The sequence below is a fragment of the Pongo pygmaeus genome, chromosome 1 (assembly GCF_028885625.2).
Source record: "Pongo pygmaeus isolate AG05252 chromosome 1, NHGRI_mPonPyg2-v2.0_pri, whole genome shotgun sequence".
In the NCBI taxonomy this organism is placed as follows: domain Eukaryota; kingdom Metazoa; phylum Chordata; class Mammalia; order Primates; family Hominidae; genus Pongo; species Pongo pygmaeus.
The window spans coordinates 183,687,894-183,707,155 of NC_072373.2; the positions used below are offsets into that span (position 1 = coordinate 183,687,894).

The 19,262-nt window shown below is 50.1% G+C and overlaps 1 protein-coding gene across 1 annotated transcript; it reads right to left on the reverse strand.

The window, feature by feature from the left end:
• Window positions 1-423: 423 nt before the first annotated feature.
• On the reverse strand, window positions 424-18,874 carry LOC129037150 (cytochrome P450 4B1). Its single transcript, XM_054489024.1, is given in 13 exon segments — window positions 424-607; window positions 1,022-1,104; window positions 1,206-1,234; window positions 1,237-1,269; window positions 1,990-2,123; window positions 3,960-4,150; window positions 4,895-5,001; window positions 5,147-5,298; window positions 5,606-5,730; window positions 6,589-6,712; window positions 8,040-8,090; window positions 8,281-8,420; window positions 18,695-18,874. Coding segments are annotated over 13 exon segments (1,533 nt in total).
• Between the last annotated feature and the right edge of the window lie 388 nt (window positions 18,875-19,262).

Genomic DNA, 19,262 nt, shown 5'->3' on the forward strand with positions numbered 1-19,262 from the left:
TGAAGGGGCACTCCCCTAAGCCATTCTTCTATTTGGTGGTACCCAGTCATAACTATGAATCTCAGGGCAAAACTTTCCTTGTGCTCACTATGAGTCTCTAAGGTTGGAATGGAAGTTTCTGCTGCATTTTTAAGTTTGCCAATTATAGGAGATAAATGAAGTTTCTCGAACAAAATAGGTGCTCACCAAATGTTTGTTGAATAAATTAATGAGCTCTAGAATACATGCATGATAAACATTTATAGACACACATTTTTACATAGCACTGTCCTCTAGGAGTCATCTATGGTAAGCCTACTTCCCTTCTAAACTACAAGCCTCCTGAAGGCAGGGTGCCCCAACTCCTCCACACCCAGCCTGGGGAGGGTGGTGCCCAGGGAGAGGTCACAGCCTGAGCCATCTGGGGCCCCATTCTCATCAGAGCTACTTCCCAGACCCAGGGCCCAGTGGCTTCAGGTGGAGGTGGAAGCCATTCTTGGAGCACAGGTCAAGCTGGGGCATCTTGATGGGCAGCCGTGAGGGGTCCAGAAAGAACTCAAAGTGGAGCAAGCACATGGCTGTGACCACCTTCATCTCACTCATGGCAAACTGCTGCCCAATGCAATTCCTGTAGCAAGCAGCACAAAGAGTCATCGTGCAATGGAGCATCCAGAGTGATGACATTCAGTGCTCTTAGCAGCCAACAAAAGTCAATAACTGTTTTTGGATGAATAACTGGCTGATAGATTGGTTGACCTGGGCTTATGAAACAAACCTTGGGAGCATGGTGAGGGTCCCAGACCAGGTAGATTCACATGGTGGGGGTCTGGCATAGGGTTCTCTCTTGGAATGACTCATCTATCCCACCCACTTCCCAGGGACAGGAATATGATAATTGCAAGAAGGCTCCTGCATTAGAATCACCACAAACCCAGCACAATTCCCCCTTATTCAGAGTACCTTCTAATAGTGCCTCCCCTATGATGTCATCCACCCTCTCCTCCCCAGTCCTGAGGGCCTGGGATACTGGGTCTCTCCATACCTGGGCCCAGCAGAGAAGGGCATAAAGGCAAAGGGATGGTGTTTGGATGCATTCTCCGTAGAAAAACGCAGAGGGTCAAAGACCTGAGGGGACAGGCCTTGCTTAAACACTCACCAGGTTCTGGCAGAGGGTGACCCTCCCAGTCCCTGACCCTGTCTGATCTCCCAGCCCAGGGAAAGGGTACCTCAGGGTCGGGCCATACAGCACTGTTCTATGGAGGTCATAGACATGCATAGAGATCAGGCTTCCTGTGGGCAGAACAGAGGTTGGTGACCAGGTAGTCCTGGGAAGCCAGGCCTACCTCCACATAAGGTCAGAGTCCCCTAGTGCCCCCTTAACTGGGGCGCCAGCTCCTGCCTGACCACTGCCAGTGACAGAGTTCATGACCACACCCGACTCATCACAGTACTTTGATCATCATGATGCCCAGTTCCTATAATCCCGGCACTGGGTAAAGCACCTGATAGACATTTGTGAAATGAATAAAGGGGAGAATGAACCCATCCATTATGAGGTAGAACAGGAAGGAACTATTAAACCTTTTCAGCTAACTGACCTGGTACTATGAACCAGGTACAGGCTTAACACCCTTTATGAAGCTACCACATACAGTTGTACAGGTTGCACACTGCACAGCATCATAGTCTATGTGAGTGATGCTCCCTGGTGCTATTCAGGGCATGACCTGCATGGTGGTACATGGCAGCCTTGGTGAACATTCTCTTGAATCCTGACAGCAGCCTAGAAACATAGATACTCTTCTCATCCCCATTTTACAGAAGGGGAAATGGAGGCTCAGAGGTAGAAGAATTGATCAATATGTTGTGGGACTGGGATTTAGACCCAGGGCTCTCTGAACGCAAAGCCTGAGCTCTTCCCCAAAAGTGCAAAGATCTGACTAAAGGCACAGAGGGTGCCAGAGGAGCATGCAGGGACTCCTTTTCCACCCCCAAATCCACCCATCCCACCTGCAGGTAGAGACCGGCCATCCACAAAGGTGACAAGCTTGCTGAGCTGGCGGTACACCTGGGGCACAGGTGGGTAGAGGCGGAAGCTCTCCTTGATGCACATGGTCAGATAAGTCATTTTGCCCAGATCATCCCTGCCAGCAACACAACCAGAACATTCTTGGAATGGGAAGCAACAGAATTTGGCGAGAAAGCAGACCCCAGCCCCAGTTTTCCTCCCTCACCACCACCACACACTCAAGAGTCAGAGGCACAGGGTTCCAAGCGCCCTTGGCCAGGCCAGGCCTGACATGGTGTGAACACTCAGATCTAAAGGATCTGGTTCCACTTTTCTCCATCCTTTTCTCATCTTCACTGGTAGGAGAAGAAGGCACAGGACCCTAGAGATGAATGTGCACCCAGCCGTCAAAGACAAGGTCACTTCTGTAACTCTCAGGACCCCCATGGAAGCCTACAAAGGACAGTTCTTTAGGTTCCAGCTTAGTTTCCCCTACTGAGCGGAATGAAAGAAACCGGGGCTGATACACATTGTTTGAATGAACCAACCAAAGTTCATGCATTGTTTAATGAGGTGAAGTGTGTGTGTGTGTGTGTGTGTGTGTGTGTGTGTGTGTGTGTGTGTGTGTGTGTGTGTGTGTGTGTGTCTGTCTTTTCCCTTTGGCCACCAGGAAGCTCAGGCCCAAATGTGACGTCCAACTATAACTACAGGGCAATATTTTATTACAGAGTCCCCAAACTCCCCCCTGGCTCTTATTTTTCATTTGCATTTTACTATTTTATTGAATAATTGTCCTCTAAGTTGCTTCAAGCTCTAGATGGAATGACGTGAAAATAAAATAAATATTCTAATCCCTGCCTCGGGTTGTGTTCACATTGTTACCCAGCCTACAATGTCTAGCTCTCTCTCTTTGCCTGAATTTTAACCCTCCTTAGAAAGTCAGTTCAAGCCTTACTCCTTCCCTCTGCCCTCAACATTCAGACCTCGTGATCCTGTGATTTTTCTCTCGCTGTTTGGTTATGTGAATTTGTCTCTCATAAAACTCCCCATGAGCAGCATGGCTTCTCTTTCTCTTCCGTTCTGCACCCCTGATAGCACCTGGCATGTGTCTGGATATCCCGTGAGTGGGGATTCTCACATATGACCAACAGAAATGGTAATGGAGGCTTCATACTCCAGGTCCTAGACCCTGGAGTTATATGTCAGTCCCTCTCAAGTGGATCTAAAGTTCCCCCTCCGGCTCAGCATTTTCTGTACCCCTGCTGTGTGCCTAGCCCCCTCCTGGAGGCTGCTCAGGAGCCCAGAGAGAAAGGCAGGGTGTCTGACCACAAGCAAAGTCCTGAGGGGAACAGGCAGCGAGCAAGGGTGGAGGAGCCTCTTGAGAGACTCCCAGAGCTCACACTGCAAAGAGGTCAGGGTCAATCCTTAAGTGTTCAGGAGTTCAGTCTTGAGCCAAGAAACAGGGGAAAACAATGGAAAGTTTTTAAGTGATGAAGTTTAGGGAAGTCTTTTCTCCTTCACCAGCAGGAGAGATACGGCATCTGGAAGCTGAGTATTGCCATCCAAAGGCAAGTAGCAAGGGACTGGCTCTCCCAGCTGTCCCAGCTCTGTTCACCCCCACATTTCCACCTCTTTCTCTCCCAGCTCTCCCTACTCTATCCAGGAACCCAGAAGGGTAATCAGGTTCTACCATCAGAAGAAGTTAGAACACAAAATGTCAGCCTCTTGTTGACAACTTTCTCTATATAACACTTCTGCAAAGGCTCCATTTTGGGAGAATGGGCTCAGGGGTGCATCTGTGCCCAGCCACCCACTCCCCCCAACCCCCACCGCCACAAAAGTTATGACACTGGGGGAAACAGGATAGCCGCCGCCACCTCACCTGATTTCCAGTATGGTTCAGGACAGGATGGGCATCACCCTTCCCAAGGGCTGAGCAGGATAAACCGGGCCCACCCTCAGACTCACTCACCACTGGAAGGAGTCCTGGTCCCCTAGGATCTTGCAGACCTCCTCTCTACAACGATGCTGGTGCTCGGGGTACAGGGCCATGCAGTAGAGTAACCAGGAGATACCACTGGTGGTGGTGTCATGGCCTTCAAACATGAATGTGTCCACTTCAGCCCGGAGGTCTGCATCTGACAGTTTGATGTCATCTTCATCCTGGGCTAGGGAAGGCATAATAGGACAGCTTGAGGTATTGGAGGTGGGTAACAAGAAGAACTCATAACAGTGGTTGTCAAATGAAGGTCTCAGGGAGGCAGTGAAAGCTCCTTTTCAGAGGGTGGATTAGGACCTTCCCCCAGATTCCTATCTTCCTTCAAAGCTCAGCCTGGATGCCTCCTCCTCCACAAAGCCCTCCTTAAATTCTCTGGCCAAATGACTTTTGACCTTGTCCAGCCCTGACTGTTAGTTCTGCTCACTGGGCACACAGAATACCACCTGCCAGAGGAAGACATTTTGGTCAACATCTACCTACTATCTCCCCTGCTGGACTGTAAGCATCCGGAGGAAAGGGCCCGGTCTTTCCCATCTCTGCATGCTAGCACAGGAAATGACCAAGTCAGAACTCAGTGAGTTTCTAGAGTTGATGAATAAAGAACTTACTGAATGAATGAAGTCTAAGATTCTAGGATTTTACAAGGCCAACATTTTGGGGGATCTTAGAAGTCTAGAAATGTCATCCGGCCACTACCACGTGACCTAGGCTCCCAACTCCACAGCTCAGGCACACACACACTACACCTGCCCACCTCTGAACCCTTGCTAGTATGTTTCATGGGACAAGGAACAGGTTATGTTTGCTGAGGAAAGAGGGGGAAATGCTTAAGAGCTCCTTCTGCTGTCCTGAGATGAAGACCTCTCTGAGACCAGTCCTCAGGTAGAGGTGGGCAACGATGTACTCACCCAGGCACCCAGGAGAATGTCCACGAAGTCCAGGTGCCTCCGGTTCTGGATCTTCTTCCGCACCTTCTCATCCTGCAGGACTGCCTTCTGCTCCCTGATGACCTGGTCTGAACCAAAAGCACAGAGTGTCACTGCCTGGGAAGCCATCTTCTGTCCAAAGGGGAACTGGGGTCCTATAATGGGAGGGGGCATAGAGGGGCCAGGAGGAGGAACCCAGGCTTCCTAGAGGTGAGCCTTGTGAGAAAGGCCCACCTGTACGGTCATGGGCCACCTGGCAGGCTCGCAGGAAGCAGCAGCCATGTGGGGTGAGCCAGTAGATGAAGTCATTATGGTACTGGAAGGATACAAGGCGCTGCTGCATCGACAGAGTGAGATCGCTGACTGCAAGGTACTAGCTGCTGTCCCTGCTAAGCGGAGGGTCAGAGGAAGGATTGGCTTAGACACTGGCCCAGGAGCAGAGCCAGAGCAACTCCATTCCAGGAATCTAGCCCCAACCACAGAGCATCCTGCTCTTCTTCTCCCTGCCCTTAAGCCTCCTCGCTAAAGCCAGATGTTTCTCCCCACCATGAGCAAGTCCTGGCTCCCCCCCAAGCTAAGGCTCCCTGGGGCAGGACCCTATCTCTTCTCAGATCAGGGCCCAGGACCCCTGCCAACTCTCCCCTCTAAGCTGGCTTTGGAGACAGTGCGGTCAGCCCCGAGGTGGCTCCTGACCTGTGGCCCAGGCCAGTGTCTCCTCTTCCAAAGGTGCACTTCATGAGTGTGTTCAGCACCATGTGACCCACATCGCAGAAGATGTCCAAGGACTTACCCTCCCGAGCCTTCTCTTCCCACTTGTCCTGGAGTCCAGGGATAGGAGGCAATGTGTAGGAGGCGATGTGGGGGTTAGTTGGGCTGGATGCCCCAAGCTGCCCTCCAGGACCCATACCCTATCCTCCACCACCAAGCCCCCTTCACACACTCCCAGTCCCTGTCCTGCCCTCTATCCTGCTGGAATATCAGGATAGGGTGGGTAGAAGTTTGGCAGCCTCTGGGCTTCAGGCTCAGAGAACAGGACCAGGAGGCAGATCTTGCACAGCACATAGACGTTTTCTCCCAGTCAGGGCAGCCTATAAGGGAGTAGGATGGCTGAGAGGTGGTGAACTCCCCAGCACAGTGTGTATGTAAGTAATCCTGGAGGGGAGTTTCCTACAAGGAGAAAGACTAGCCTGGATAACTTAGGGATTATTCATCCCTAAGACTCTAACCCTGATCTCTGACATCCCTCTTAGAGATGAGTTGTATTGACATAACTCTGGGCAGTTGTGGTAGACAGAAAATGAGGAGACACTTTTTAGGTGTGAAAGCCTTTCCCCATACTCTCAAATAGAGGCAGTCCTCAAACCTGCTACGCTAGGAGCCTTATTAAGTTCTCACAGAGACCCTTCCGCCTGGGAGGAAAGAGGGCTGGGTCTCCTGGTGGAGACAAGGATCGGGCTGCCAGGACACTCAGAGATTCAGCACCTACTCAGTGGCAGCATGCGGCACATGTCAGTAGAGCAGGGCTTTGGCACTGCTGTTGCAGGCAGAACAGGCCTTGGGGCTCAGCTATTCTCCTTACTGCAGAGCACCATCTGCTCTCCCCAGGACAAAATCAGGGTGGAGAGGGGCTAGCCCAGCAGCCAACAGCCTCCAGTACTCTGGCACAGGGAGCTCACCAGCATGATACGTGTGGACTCAGTGAACATGGCCACATAGGGCTTCAGCACATCATAATGAAAGCCAGGTGTGAGCAGCTTGCGGTGCTGCAACCACTTGGGCCCCTCAAGAACCAGCAGGCCTCTCCTTGGGGAAGGGATGGGAGAGAGAGGGCTGGTCAGTCCAGGAGATACTGCCCCACCCCTGGCAGCCTGGGGCTAAGCACATCCTACCCGACTCCATCTCTGAGCCTGGAACCCTCCAAGGGTGGGCCACTAAGCGACCCAGTATTGTCCTCCATGCCCTCACCCTAGGCTACCAGGACCTCAGGAGACAGGTGGCAGTAGCTCTTGGCCGAGTGAGCTCCTTCCTTAGGACAGGATAACTCAGTTTCTGCCTCTCAGCTGCACCCACAAAGCCTGGGTCCAGGAACTTGTGTCAGATGACATTGCCAGATGTGAGACAAAGGACACGCATCCCCCTGGGGACAGCCAAGCAGAGGGAGAGCCTGTTGAGCCTTGACTCTCAGCTGCTGAGACTGGCCACAGCTTCAGGACTTAGGGAATGTCCCACCGTGTTCGTGTTTCATGGCCTCAGGTGGGACCCTTCCTACCCCACTCCAACACACCCAGCAATGGAAATGCATTCCTGTCTTCAAAACCACCTCTTCATTTTCCTAACCCTTTTCTGTCTGCCTTCTAATTTTATCCTCCCATTGATAACTAAAAAGAGGGTTAGAAGCAAAAAGTCTTCCCAGTGGCACTCGGTGAGTAAATAGGATTGGGAATGTGTTCTCCCTCTTGGCCCTGCCCTTTCTCAGTTCCCAGGAAAACATTGAAGACACCATAGGATCATGAGTAAAAGAGGAGCTTTGGAGAAGCATATGGCCTTGGCTAAAGAATACTCAATGGCTTTAACTTGACTACCTCTGTAAAGGAACAAGTAAAATAAAACAAAATAAAATAAAATAAAATACTCAATGACTCCCATCTACTCTTGACATCAAATCACCTCCTCATCCTGGCAGTCAAGGCTGGCCTGTCCTCCCTGCCCAGCATCATCTTCAAGCTGGGCTCTGCCTTGTAGCCACCCCGACAGCCTCACAGCCTCTGGTGACCAGCCATGGTCCTACCACCACACCATTTCCTTAGACCCTTGCCCTAGCCAGCACTACCTATTTAAATCTCCTTTTGGATCAACTCTAGTGCCACCTCCTTCAGGAAACTGTTCTTCACACTCACCAGAGCCTTTGCCCTGTCTAGAGAATCAGGCCCTGCCAGAGAAGATGCCTTGGCCCCACAGCTGGGGGCTCTCCTGCTCCTCCCCTGTCTCCCCACTGAGCAGTTGAGCTTAGGATGGGCACCCGGGAACTAGGCCATCTGGAATAACCAGTTGAGTGGGACAGGGCAGGATCCTAGTCACCCAGCACCATGGATCTGAGGTTGGCAGGGCAGGGAAGGCAGGTGCTCACTCACCAATCCACTGGAGGAGGAAGTCATACACATCAGGGGCCTTAGGGTCTGCAGGAGGAGACAATCAGGTCAAGCAGGGACCTGGGGTTCCTAGAGGAGGCTCGTTTATGAGTAGGGTGGGGACCTCAGCTGTCCAGACTTAGTACACAGGCCCAGGCTTCTTCCCCACATCGTGCCCTGAGCCCTTTGTTCTCAGGAAGCCCCACCCTCTCCTGAGAGCCCCATCCTCTCTCCTTATGCCCACAGCTGTACACAGCTTTGGCATAGTCAGGCTCATAGATGTTCAGGAAGCCAATGTACTGTCCGAACCAGAGTGGGTGGGCATATGGGAACTGGTGGGCCCAGGACACTACTTTGTCCAGGCTCCCCATCTGCTGGATCTGAAATGATGACAGAAGGCCAAGGTCACTCAGGAACACATTGTCACCAGCTAGGCCCCAAGTCCCTGGGAGGGCAGGGGAGAAGGTTGCCCAGGCAGGCCCTGGTTGCTTCCTTACCTCTCCTGCACCCCCTTCTCCTAAACATCCCTGGGCTTAGTGCCCTCTCCAGCCCCATAACCACTGCTCTAATTCCAAGCCACCCTCTTCTCACACCAGGGTTAGCTCAACATGCCCAAACTAGCCAACCTGCTTCCACTTAGCACCTGCCACCAACTGTCTACTGCACTGCAGCCAGAAAGTGTTTTCTTCTCCACATTAAAGCTCTTTCATTACAAAGATAGGTAATATTTGCTCATTGTGCAATAGAGAAATGGCCTCAACTCCACCCCTGCCATATCTTTCAACACATTTTTATTGAGGGCCTACATGTGTAGGTTTCTGTTCTAGACATCTCAGGGGAATGAGACAGACAAGTTCTGCCCTTTCATTCTATGGAGAAGACAGATAATAGACAAGTAGACAATTAAGTAAAATAATCACAGACAATAGTGAATGCTCAGAATAAAAACAGTGCTATGAGAGACACTAACAGGGAGGGCCTGCTTAGATAGGGTGATCTTGGAAGGTTTCTTGTTGGAGACAACATTTAAGGTGAAACTTGAAGGATGGTGAGGCTCTGGCCATGTGAAGCATAAAGGAAAAGCATTCCAGGTGAGAAAACAGCAAGCACAAACGTGCTGGGGTGGGAAAGATCACGGTGTCTTCCAGGAGCTGCCCCATGGTGGGACAGTCACCTGGGATGAGCTTGAATAGGTCATCCGGAGGGTGGTACATGTCCTTTGGAGGTTTTTCTAGCCACGTGTACTCACCCAGAGGTGTTTTAAGTAAATGAAGTTACACAATAAATATTTTTGCAAAACCAGCCATTTTTCATTGAACATAACTTGTCCTCCTTTCCAAGCTAGTGCACTTAACTGTCGTTACTATTTTTAACAGTTGTGTAGTATTTCACTATAAGGATGTACCATAATGTATTTAACTATTTTTCCCCATTTAGTGGGAGTCTTTCAAAGATACACTTAACACTCCTAGTGGCCTGCCCAGGGGCCTTGGAAAAGGTCCAAGTTCTGGAGTTTGTGAGGAGGCATGATAATGACTAATCTTTATTAAGCACTTGCTGTGTGCTAGACCTTGTTCTAAGCACCTTACATTTTGACCTGATTGAATCCTCACAACAATTCTAAGTGGTCCCATTTTAGGGAAAAGGAGCCTAAGGAATAGAGAGGTTAGGTTACAGTCCCATAAAATTCCTGTTGAGGCCTGAGCCTGTGCTGGGCCTGCTTTTTCTCTCTGTAAAATTCTCTCTCACAATTGCCACCTACTCACTGATAGTATCCAAACAAATTAGGAAGGGAAAAATGTCCAAACCTTAATAATTTGGACATTTGTCCCCTTCTAATCTCATTTTGAAATCTGATCTCCAGTGTTGGAGGTGGGGCCTCATGGGAGGTGTTGGCATCATAGGGGTGGATCCCTCATAAATGGCTCTGGGGCCATTCTGGCAGGATTGAGTGAGTTCTATTAGCTCCCATGAGAGCTGTTTGTTAAAAAGAGTCTGGCACCTCTCTCTCTTTCTCTTTCTTTCTCTCTCTCTCTCTCTTTCTCCTTTCCTCCTCTCTTGCCATGTGATGTCTGCTCTTCCTCATGAATAGCAGTTTCCTAAAGCTCCTCCTCATGAATAGCAGTTTCACCAGAAGCAGATACTGACCATGCCTCCTGTACAGCCTGTGGAACTGTGAGCCAAATAAACCTTTTACCCAGTCTCAGGTATTCATTTACAGCAACACAAAGGACTAAGACATCCATGTTGTATCTTCCAGGGAGCATTCTTAAAGAAGGACACAGGCATCTGACAATGTAGCCCCCAGGGATCCTTTCTGGCCCAAGCCACTATCTCCAAGGGCTCATGGGATTGGGCCTATTTTGGCCTCCAGCCACCCGTCTGTGCCTTCTCTAGGGCTCTTCCCCTCCTAGGCTCTCTGTGGAGTCGTTTGTAATCATCCCATAGATCCCTTCCCTCACTGCCTCTGAACGCAGAATCCTGAGTTCAACCCAACAGGGCTGTAAGAGTTTTCACTGCCCTTGAGCACACAATGTCAGAAAGAACACAAAGTGATAAAAATCATCTCCACCCACAGGTAAGGGGAAACCTTCTTGTATGCCTGCCTCCTTCCTGGCTGGTATCCCTGGAAGTGCTCCTTTCCCTGGTGTCTCTCTTATTTTTCCATCTGCCCTCCTGGGTTTTCCTTGCCAACTTCCTGGTCACCTGGCCATTCCCCTTCTCTCCATCCCTACCAGGTCCAGAAAGCCCAATTGGATGGGTCAAGGAAAGGCTTAAGTCACAAAAAAGCCAGACTCGTAGGATCTTAGGATTGGAAGGAGCCTTTGGCTGATCTGGTTCATCCAAGCCCCACTTCCCTCCTTATCAGCTATGCTTGTGCACCTCTGCAGCAACCCCACGAGGGACAGCAGACCTTGGTCTCATGCTGACCACATTCACAACCTGTGCCCTGATCAAGGTCACAGCCAGCTTGCCACTGCCTCCCTGTGCCCAGCTTTCTCCTAGCTCTTTAGATTTATTTAAGAAATAAATAAAGCTAAGATAAATAAAAAACATGTGCATGAGCCCAAGCCATGGCCAAGCTTTTAAATAAAGCTAGAGAACTAGAAGCACCTGCCAGGCACCTGTCTTGATTACCCCGGGAGCCTGGTAAGAAGGAGGACAGCTCCCAGAACCTGGTCCCACTATTGCAGCTGCAGCCCCTCAAGAGGGCTGAGGCATCCTCCTTGTGGGGTACACGTGACTGCCTGGACAGTTCCTCTGGATTACACAACTGGATGCCTCAGACTCACCCTCAGAATGCCTGAGCTGGGACACTTACAGGGCTGGGAGGTCTGGGACAGCTTGTTTTTTCTCCAGAAGGAAGGAAACAGGAAGAGAGCACGGCATGAAGATAATTCACTGATCCCAGCTCCCCAGCCCCACCTCCCACCCTCACATTGGCACTCCTTGTTGACCTCACCAGAAATAAACCACAGGAGGGATTGGGAAGAGCAAGCATACGTCACCACTTTCCTCTCTGCTTCTCAAGAGTCTAAAGTAAGCTTTGCTCCAAGAATCAGATCGGAAAAGGATTTCAACATTGCCTAGTGGAACCCTGACCTCTCTTTATAGGTGGAAACGTGAGGTACAAAGACCAAAGGGAACTGTCCAGCGTGAGTTAAGGGAGACCAGGGATCCTGGCTTAGGCTCTTTCTGCAGCCCTTGTTAGCAAGCCTGCTCAAGCCATCAGCCAGTTGACCCGAAGCTCAGTGAGCCAGTGTCCAAGAAACAAGCTACCCTTGACCAGTGTGCTGCAGCTACAGTGCCCCAGGGGGCTGCTTCAGAATGAAAATAAATCTGCTCACAAAATGGGGATAAGAGTTTCGAAAAACAAAAGGTGAGGGAGGAGAAAGACGAAGGGGTTTCCTTTTCGGCAGCATGTCGTAGTTCCCTCAAGGCAGGTCATGTCAGTCTCGGATTCCCAGCACACAGGGTGCCTGCCCAGCACCTTCACCTGGTAAGAATCCCTGCCCAAGTGCTCAAACATCTCTAGTGACAGGAAACTTCTTTTCAAAATACCCCAACCATCTTTGGACAGTCTTAATTCCTCAAAAGGCTTCTTAGTCGCTAAAGTGAAAGCCACCTGCCCATAGCCTTCCCCATGGGTCTCCCTCTGGGACCACACAGGCTCCCACTGCCCAGGGAAGTCCTGCAGGGATTGGGAATTGGGGGCTAGAACCCCCTAGGTCTGCTCTCCTCCAGGATGGACGCCCTTAGGTGGCCTTTGGTGCCCTGGTCTCAGCTGTCTCCCTACTATGGGCCCTCTCCCCATACCCCAAGATTACCAGAGCTCCATGTGTGCATGAGTCCAAGCCACTGCCAAGCTTTTAAATAAAGCTAAAGAGCTAGAAACCAAGAAAAAAACAACCAAAAGGGAGAAGAGGTAGCATCTCTGAAATAACTATAAAAATCAGTGGGAAAAGCAGACTCAATGTACAAAAACTCATTGGAGATTCAGCTGTGAGGTTGAACAGAGCCATGAAGAGCCTGGAAAGAGGGGATCGAATGCAAAATACCCCAGAGGGCAGAGAGGTGACTTCCTCCCATGCTGGTGACAAACATGACTTCATCCTCCATCCTCCCTTTCAAAGACAAATAAACCATTACACATGTACATGTGAACAGATAACATACAGAAAGAACCCCTAGCTCTATAGAAGGAGCAAAGGGACTTTGGGTGAGATCAGTGTGGTCACCAGGACTCTCTAGCCACCATGCCTTGGCTAGGAAGTGATGATGGGCTTTGCCCAAAGTCACACAACTAGCATTGTGCCCCAGTCTTTAGATTCCAAAGCCTGTGCTCTGCCCCCAACACCCCTCCTGTCTTCAGCATCCAAAGGTGAACTCCAGACTCAGGAGCACCCAATCAGGTGAGAGGATGAATGCAGGAAAACAACCAAACAGCTAAAAAGGCAGGAGGGCAGGGACCCAAGAAATGCCCAAGAGTCCAAGGGATGCAGTCATCTGTCCTCAGTCTGCATGGGTGGCTTTGCTGCCCAGAGTTGGGTCCCCCCAGAGATTCATCCACTCTTCCAACACGTGGGCATTGTGCCAGGGACAGTGCTAGTTTCTGGGGTTACAGTGGTGAGCAAGACAAAGCCCTGCCCCACCAGCATACATTCCAAGTGGGGAGAAAGAAAATAAAAAGAATCAAATACACCAAGAATACAATTTCATGTAGTGATAACTCCAGAAAGAAAAAAAGCAGAGTAAGGGGCAGGGCTGCCACTATGGATGGAGGTGCGTCAGGAAGGCCACTCTAAGGTGACATTTCAGCAAAGATCAGCAGAAATGCCTTCTGGAAAGCCCCATGGTATCAGCCACAATCTGCTTCTCAAAAACTTTTATTTCAACTGCCCTCTCTACCTCTCCCCTCCTCTCTCCTGGCAGATCACCCTTGCTGTACTTCCCAGAGAAAATAGAACCCATCAGATAAAGAAACCCCAAAAAGTCAGCTGGCAGACCTGAAGGACCACCCCACCTGCGCCCAGCCTCTCTGTTTCCTTCTGTTTCACGAGAGAAGCATGCAGGGCCTATCCAAGACCAGTCCATCTTGATTCCAACCCTCCCCACAAGGCACCTCACCCATCAATCAGCCCCTCTCTCCAAATCACAGACCTCACCCTCTCTGTAGGCTCCTTCCCATCCTCATTCAAAACTTGTTCAAGTCTCTCACTTTAAAAAAAAAAAGAAAGAAAACGAAACCAAACCTCCCTGCTTCCTCCTCCAGCTAACACCTTATTTCCTCATCCCTTCATAACCTAACTTCTCTAAAGAGCTGTGCCCACTGTTTCCAATTCCTTGTGATGGCCCCACCTCTCCTATGCTGCTCTTGCTAAGGAATCCAGCACCCTCTCTGGCGCTGAGCCCCGTTGACTCCCCATCTCTCATGCATTGTCTCCTGGATGTCCTCCCCTCTCTCCCAGTGGCCGCCAGGGGCAGCTCCTCACCCACTTTTTGTTCCTCCAGATCCAGTCCTTGGCCTCTTCCCTTGTTGCATCTTCTCCCTGAAAGCTCTCACCTGCTTCTGTGGTTTCCTGTGCCATCTACCTACCACAGTTTCTCAGTTGACAGCTCTTTCCAGTTTACCTTTCTCCTGAGGTCCAGAATCATAATCAACCCCCGGAACTCTCTGCATGATACCCTCCAGATTCCTCAGACCCAGCATTTCCGAACCCACGCTCATACACATGTTCGTACACTTTTGTCCCCCAAATCTGCCTCTCCTACTGAACCTGGGGATGGTACAATCACCCATCCCAAAACTAGCCAGGAATATGGAATGTCTTTTTCTCCATGGTTTATATCAATATGAAGAGGGATGCCCTGTGGAAGCAGCCCCTCCCCCCTGCAGGCCCACCAAGTGATTTTTGCATTGAAATCAGCAAACCAGAGCAAAAAGAACCAGATGTAGCAGGTCGTGGGAGGAGACTCTGCCACGGAATTCTCCAAATCCAGTACTTGAGGATTCCATACCTAGACACTGACAGGTGCTGCCCGCCACTGAGCCTCGTCTTCCTGGGTCTCAGATGCCCACATTTTAAAATTGAGACATAGAAATTCATTCCTCCTGTTTACAATCCAGTCTTATGGCTCTCTTTTGATGACTTTCACTAGATTCTGCTCTGGTCCAGCTGCGTTGATGCCTCCAATTAACAGAGCTCCAAGGGCAATCCTTGTTTCCTTTTCCTGCTACATGGAGGGGCCCTCACTGACCCTCACGTCTGGCTATGGTGGAGGTCTCGACGCCTCTCTCTCCTGTGCTCACCATGCCAAGACCTGGCCTGCTCTACCTTCCACTTCCCTCCAGCCCACTGGCTCACTCCCCAACACAAGGTGGAGGCCCGGATCACCTCCACCCTAGCCTCCCTGCCTCCTATTTGCCCTCTGTCAATCTGTTTGCCACCTTGAAGCCAAAGTGATCTTTCTAAAACATAAGTCTGAGCTTGTCTCTCCCTTGCTTAAATTCCTTCCATCGTTCCCCATCGTCCTCAGAATAAGGTAAAGCCTTTTGACCTGGCCTCAAGGATCTGTGTGACTGCCCCGTCCACCTCCAGCCTCATCCTCTCCATTCTGTCCTCCCTGTCACCACTGCAGAAGTGCTGAGCTACTAACACAGGTATGTCCTAGACCCCAAAACACAATTTAATTTCCTAAACACTCTGCTTTTTCCAGCCTGTGTGCCTTTTTGCACAGATAGCACCTTCTGCCTTTTCTTCTGCACTTCCTGCCACAGGTTTCTACCTCCAGATCTTTGAGAATGTGCCTCAGCATCACCTCCCTGGACCTTCCCTGACTCCCCACGCTGAGAGGGGCCCTTCTCTAGGCCCAAAGATTGGTAACACTTGTGCTGTGTTATTCATCTCTCCTACAGACCTAGTTCCTCTGAAGCAACCTCTTTGTCTTGATTCTTCATCCTCTGGCCTCAGCATAGGACCAGACCCACAGTTGTTGATCAGACACTGCTGGTTGCTTAGGAAAGAGGGACCATATCTGGCTCACAAAGACTGGGTTGATTTGAGAAGAAGGAAGGCGATGAAGAAAGCAAATGCCCCAGGGTGTTTATCCCTCTATGATGATTTAACACCTGACCTTTATCTGCCCAGTAGTTTGCAAAATACCTATACTTTATCTCTTTCTATCCTCTTCTAACCCAGTAAGGTAAAAATGATTATCTCTACTTTGTTGACAGGGAAACAGCACAGAGAGGTAAAGTGGCTTAGCTAATGGCACAGCAAAGGCCTGTAATCAATGTTTACTGAATGAAAATGAGCCACAGCCCTGTCTTCACTACACAGCACAAAGTCAAGGGCACTGTCACAGCAAAGGGCATGGCTGGGAAAGAGGCCTCTGCAGTCTCAGAGAATCTCATTTCCTTGATCTGGGAGCTGGCATTCTGCACACACACACACACCCACACGCACCAGATTTGTTGGCTTCTTTCAAGGGTTCCAACCTCAGGCCAACAATATAGCTGAGCACCCACTATGTGCAAAGTCCTCCCTGGTTCCTAGACTGGAATGAAGGGGACCCTGGAAGAATAGGACATGTCCCCACCTCCAGAAGACACATTCTGAGAATTGAGGAGGATTACAGGTAGAAGCTACCAAGGCCTCCAGACTGTAATCAGAGACCAAGAAGGAGAAATTAATCCTGACGGACAGCTCTTCCCTGCCCCAAGTCCCTTTACCCATCAGTCTTCCTCCCCTTCCTACTGCCATCATTGCTGGGCCTAAGAGTCAACTTTGCAGTAACCTTTTATGGTCTGACAACATTATGAATTAAAATGCAGAAGTCCTGGGCCCAGTCTCGACCTAACTCCTGAGCTACTAAACAGACATAGACAAATACTTTGCACCCTCTGAACTTCAATGTCCTCATTTTTACATTAGGGAAAATAATCCCCTCTCTGCCCAACCCATTTCTCAAGTTCAGGTATGAATCCAGGCAAGAACGGAGGTGCCAAGCCCTTGAGGACTGCAGGAGTTGTGCTTGCAATGGTTCCCCAGGAAACCTTTGTTGTTCCCACAAGTAGTCACTCCTCCAGCCTTTGTCTGCTCAACCTGATGCCAAGAGAAGGCCCTTCAGACAGTTGTGTTAGAGCCAAGAAGCCAAAGCTAGACTGTGTTCCAGGCCCTCCGCATACTCTCAAGGTGGGGGTGGGGGCCGTTAAGGGGAAGAAAACAGCCAGCTCTGACATGGAGGTGGGGGTGCAAGGTCCCTGTCCTAAAGAAAGCCCTGGCTGAGGGCAAACACAACTTTGATGAAGGCGGGTAGAAGTGGAGAGGGAACAAGAAGGGAGAAAGTTCTCTCTAAATACCTCTCGTACCCCTTTAGTGTCAGACCTCAACCTTCCCTTGGCCCTCGTGTACTTAGCAAAGCCTCAGCCCTCCTGGTCCCTTTGCTTTTCTTCTCCATCATGCTTTCTCCTCTGTGGATACTCTCCCTACCCTCCAGCATTCACTACTGGTTCATTCAGTGATGCCTGCGCTACACTAGTCTTTATGCTGGACCCTGAGGGTACAGGGATGAATCAGATCAGATCTCCATCCTCCAGGAGCCACAGTCTAGTGGGGAAGATGAATAGGTAAACAGAAGACTTCAACCCAACAGGACAGGTGCTGAGATCAAAATAATGGGGCTAAGGCAGAATCCTGGGGAGGAACCTCACCCAGCTCGGGAGCAAGGCTCTGGTGTCTGTTTTCCCCTCAGACCGTAAGCTCTTTGAACCCCAGGCCTGGGTCTGATTCATCTCTCTGACCCACCCTTTCCTTTCCTAGATGTCTTCAGGATGCATGTTACAGGGTTATCTGTCAGGGCAAAAATAAGCCTAGAGGTCAAGCTCATTTCTAGTGTCAATCAAGGAAGAGAAGCAGTGCCCCCACCCAGACTGAGAATGAGGAAGGTGGGTTCAGGAGGTAGGAGAAGGAACTTGCCTCACTCTGAGCCTCAATCTGTGGCATCTCAGCCGGGCGCAGTGGCTCATGCCTGTAATCCCAGCACTTTGGGAGGCTGAGGTAGGTGGATCACTTGAGGTCAGGAGTTTGAGACCAGCCTGCCCAACATAATGAAACCCCATCTCTACAAAAATACAAAAATTAGCCAGGCATGGTGGCACGTGCCTGTGGTCCCAGCTACTTGGGAGGCTGAGGCATGAGAATTGCTTGAATCTGGGAGGCAGAGGTTGCAGTGAGCCAAGATTGTGCCACTGCACCCCAAGCTGGGAGAGAGAGCAAAACTCCCCATCAACAAAAGAAAAAAAAGAAAAGAAAAGAAAAGAGAGAAAGAAGAGAGAAAGAGTGAAAGAAAGAAAAAGAAAAAGAAAGAAAGAAAGAAAAAGAAAGAAAGAAAGAAAGAAAGAAAGAAAGAAAGAAAGAAAGAAAGAAAGAAAGAAAGAAAGAAAGAGAAAGAAAGAAAAGGAAAGAAAAGGAAAGGAAAGGAAAGAAAAGGAAAAAGAGAGGGAAAGAAAAGTCTCTGACATCTCTACCTGGGTTCCCCAAGCTGGCTGCAGATCAAAACACTAACACTTGGACAGGTTTGTAAATGTAAACTCCTAGTTCCAATCTGACAAATTAGAATCTCCAGGGACTGGAGGTCCAGGAATTTGCTTCTCCCAGTTGATTCCACCAACCACTTAGACACTCGGTGGGGTCTGTCATGTGGTGGTACTCATCTTCACACTCACTCTCATTTCCTGCCTTACAAATGGAAATCTTTACACTACACACAACAACACGGATGCTGATTGAGTTTTCAATGGATTGCCTACTATGGACTATCCAGGGGTTTTGGATTTCTGCCATTGCCTTTCTGTCATTGCTGAGCTTTTAGCAGAACCTGGTCCAAACTTCGGGCCTCAGAATGATGAGAAGGTGTCTGGGCCATGCTTGAGCCCTGACTTGGAAGTTGCCCCCACTTCTGAAGTCAGCTTGAAAGGCTGGAGTGAAGGAGAAATTCCGGTGGGAAAGCTGAATGGAAGCCATGGATCCCAGGACATCATCCCCCTGCCCAAGTTTGAAGTCTCCCTCCACAGCCCCCTGGGAATTAGCCCTGATTCTCTGAAAGAAGGGAGGATGTTTTCTTTCTCCCCCACCCCCCGACCTCCACATACCTCGAGGGCATGTCCAAAGAGCCAGTGGGTGGGAGGCCCTGGGAAGTTGTCCATAGCCTTAGCCAACTTCTACCTCCGCAGCAGCAGGTAGATGAGCTTGAGAAAGCCTAAGACCAAGATCAGCCCAGAAGCCCACAGGCCCAAGGAGGAGAAGCTCAGGGAGAGGAAGCTGGGCACCATGGCTGGAGTTCCAGCCACCTAGCCTTCGTCTGACCTGCCTTCAGCTGTTCCTGGGTTCCTTTATACTCTGGACCCATGCATCTTGTCAGCGCCCAGCCCTAGCCACTCCCTGCAGCCAGCAGCAGCCAAGGCTGGGCTGAGTGCCATAAGGCTGAACAGCAACCTCCAAAACTACAAACAACAGAAGAGACAGCCTAGTGGCCTTCTCCCAAAATTCAGCTAATGAGAAACCTAATAGTGGACTCCAAAAAAAACAGGCAATGGGTATCCCATCTTGATTCCTTAGAACAAACAGATGGCAATTCTTGGTGTAATCATCAGCATAATAACCACTGTCTTCTCATACAAGCACTGTGAATGTTTCAGGCACTTTTTACATACTATCTCA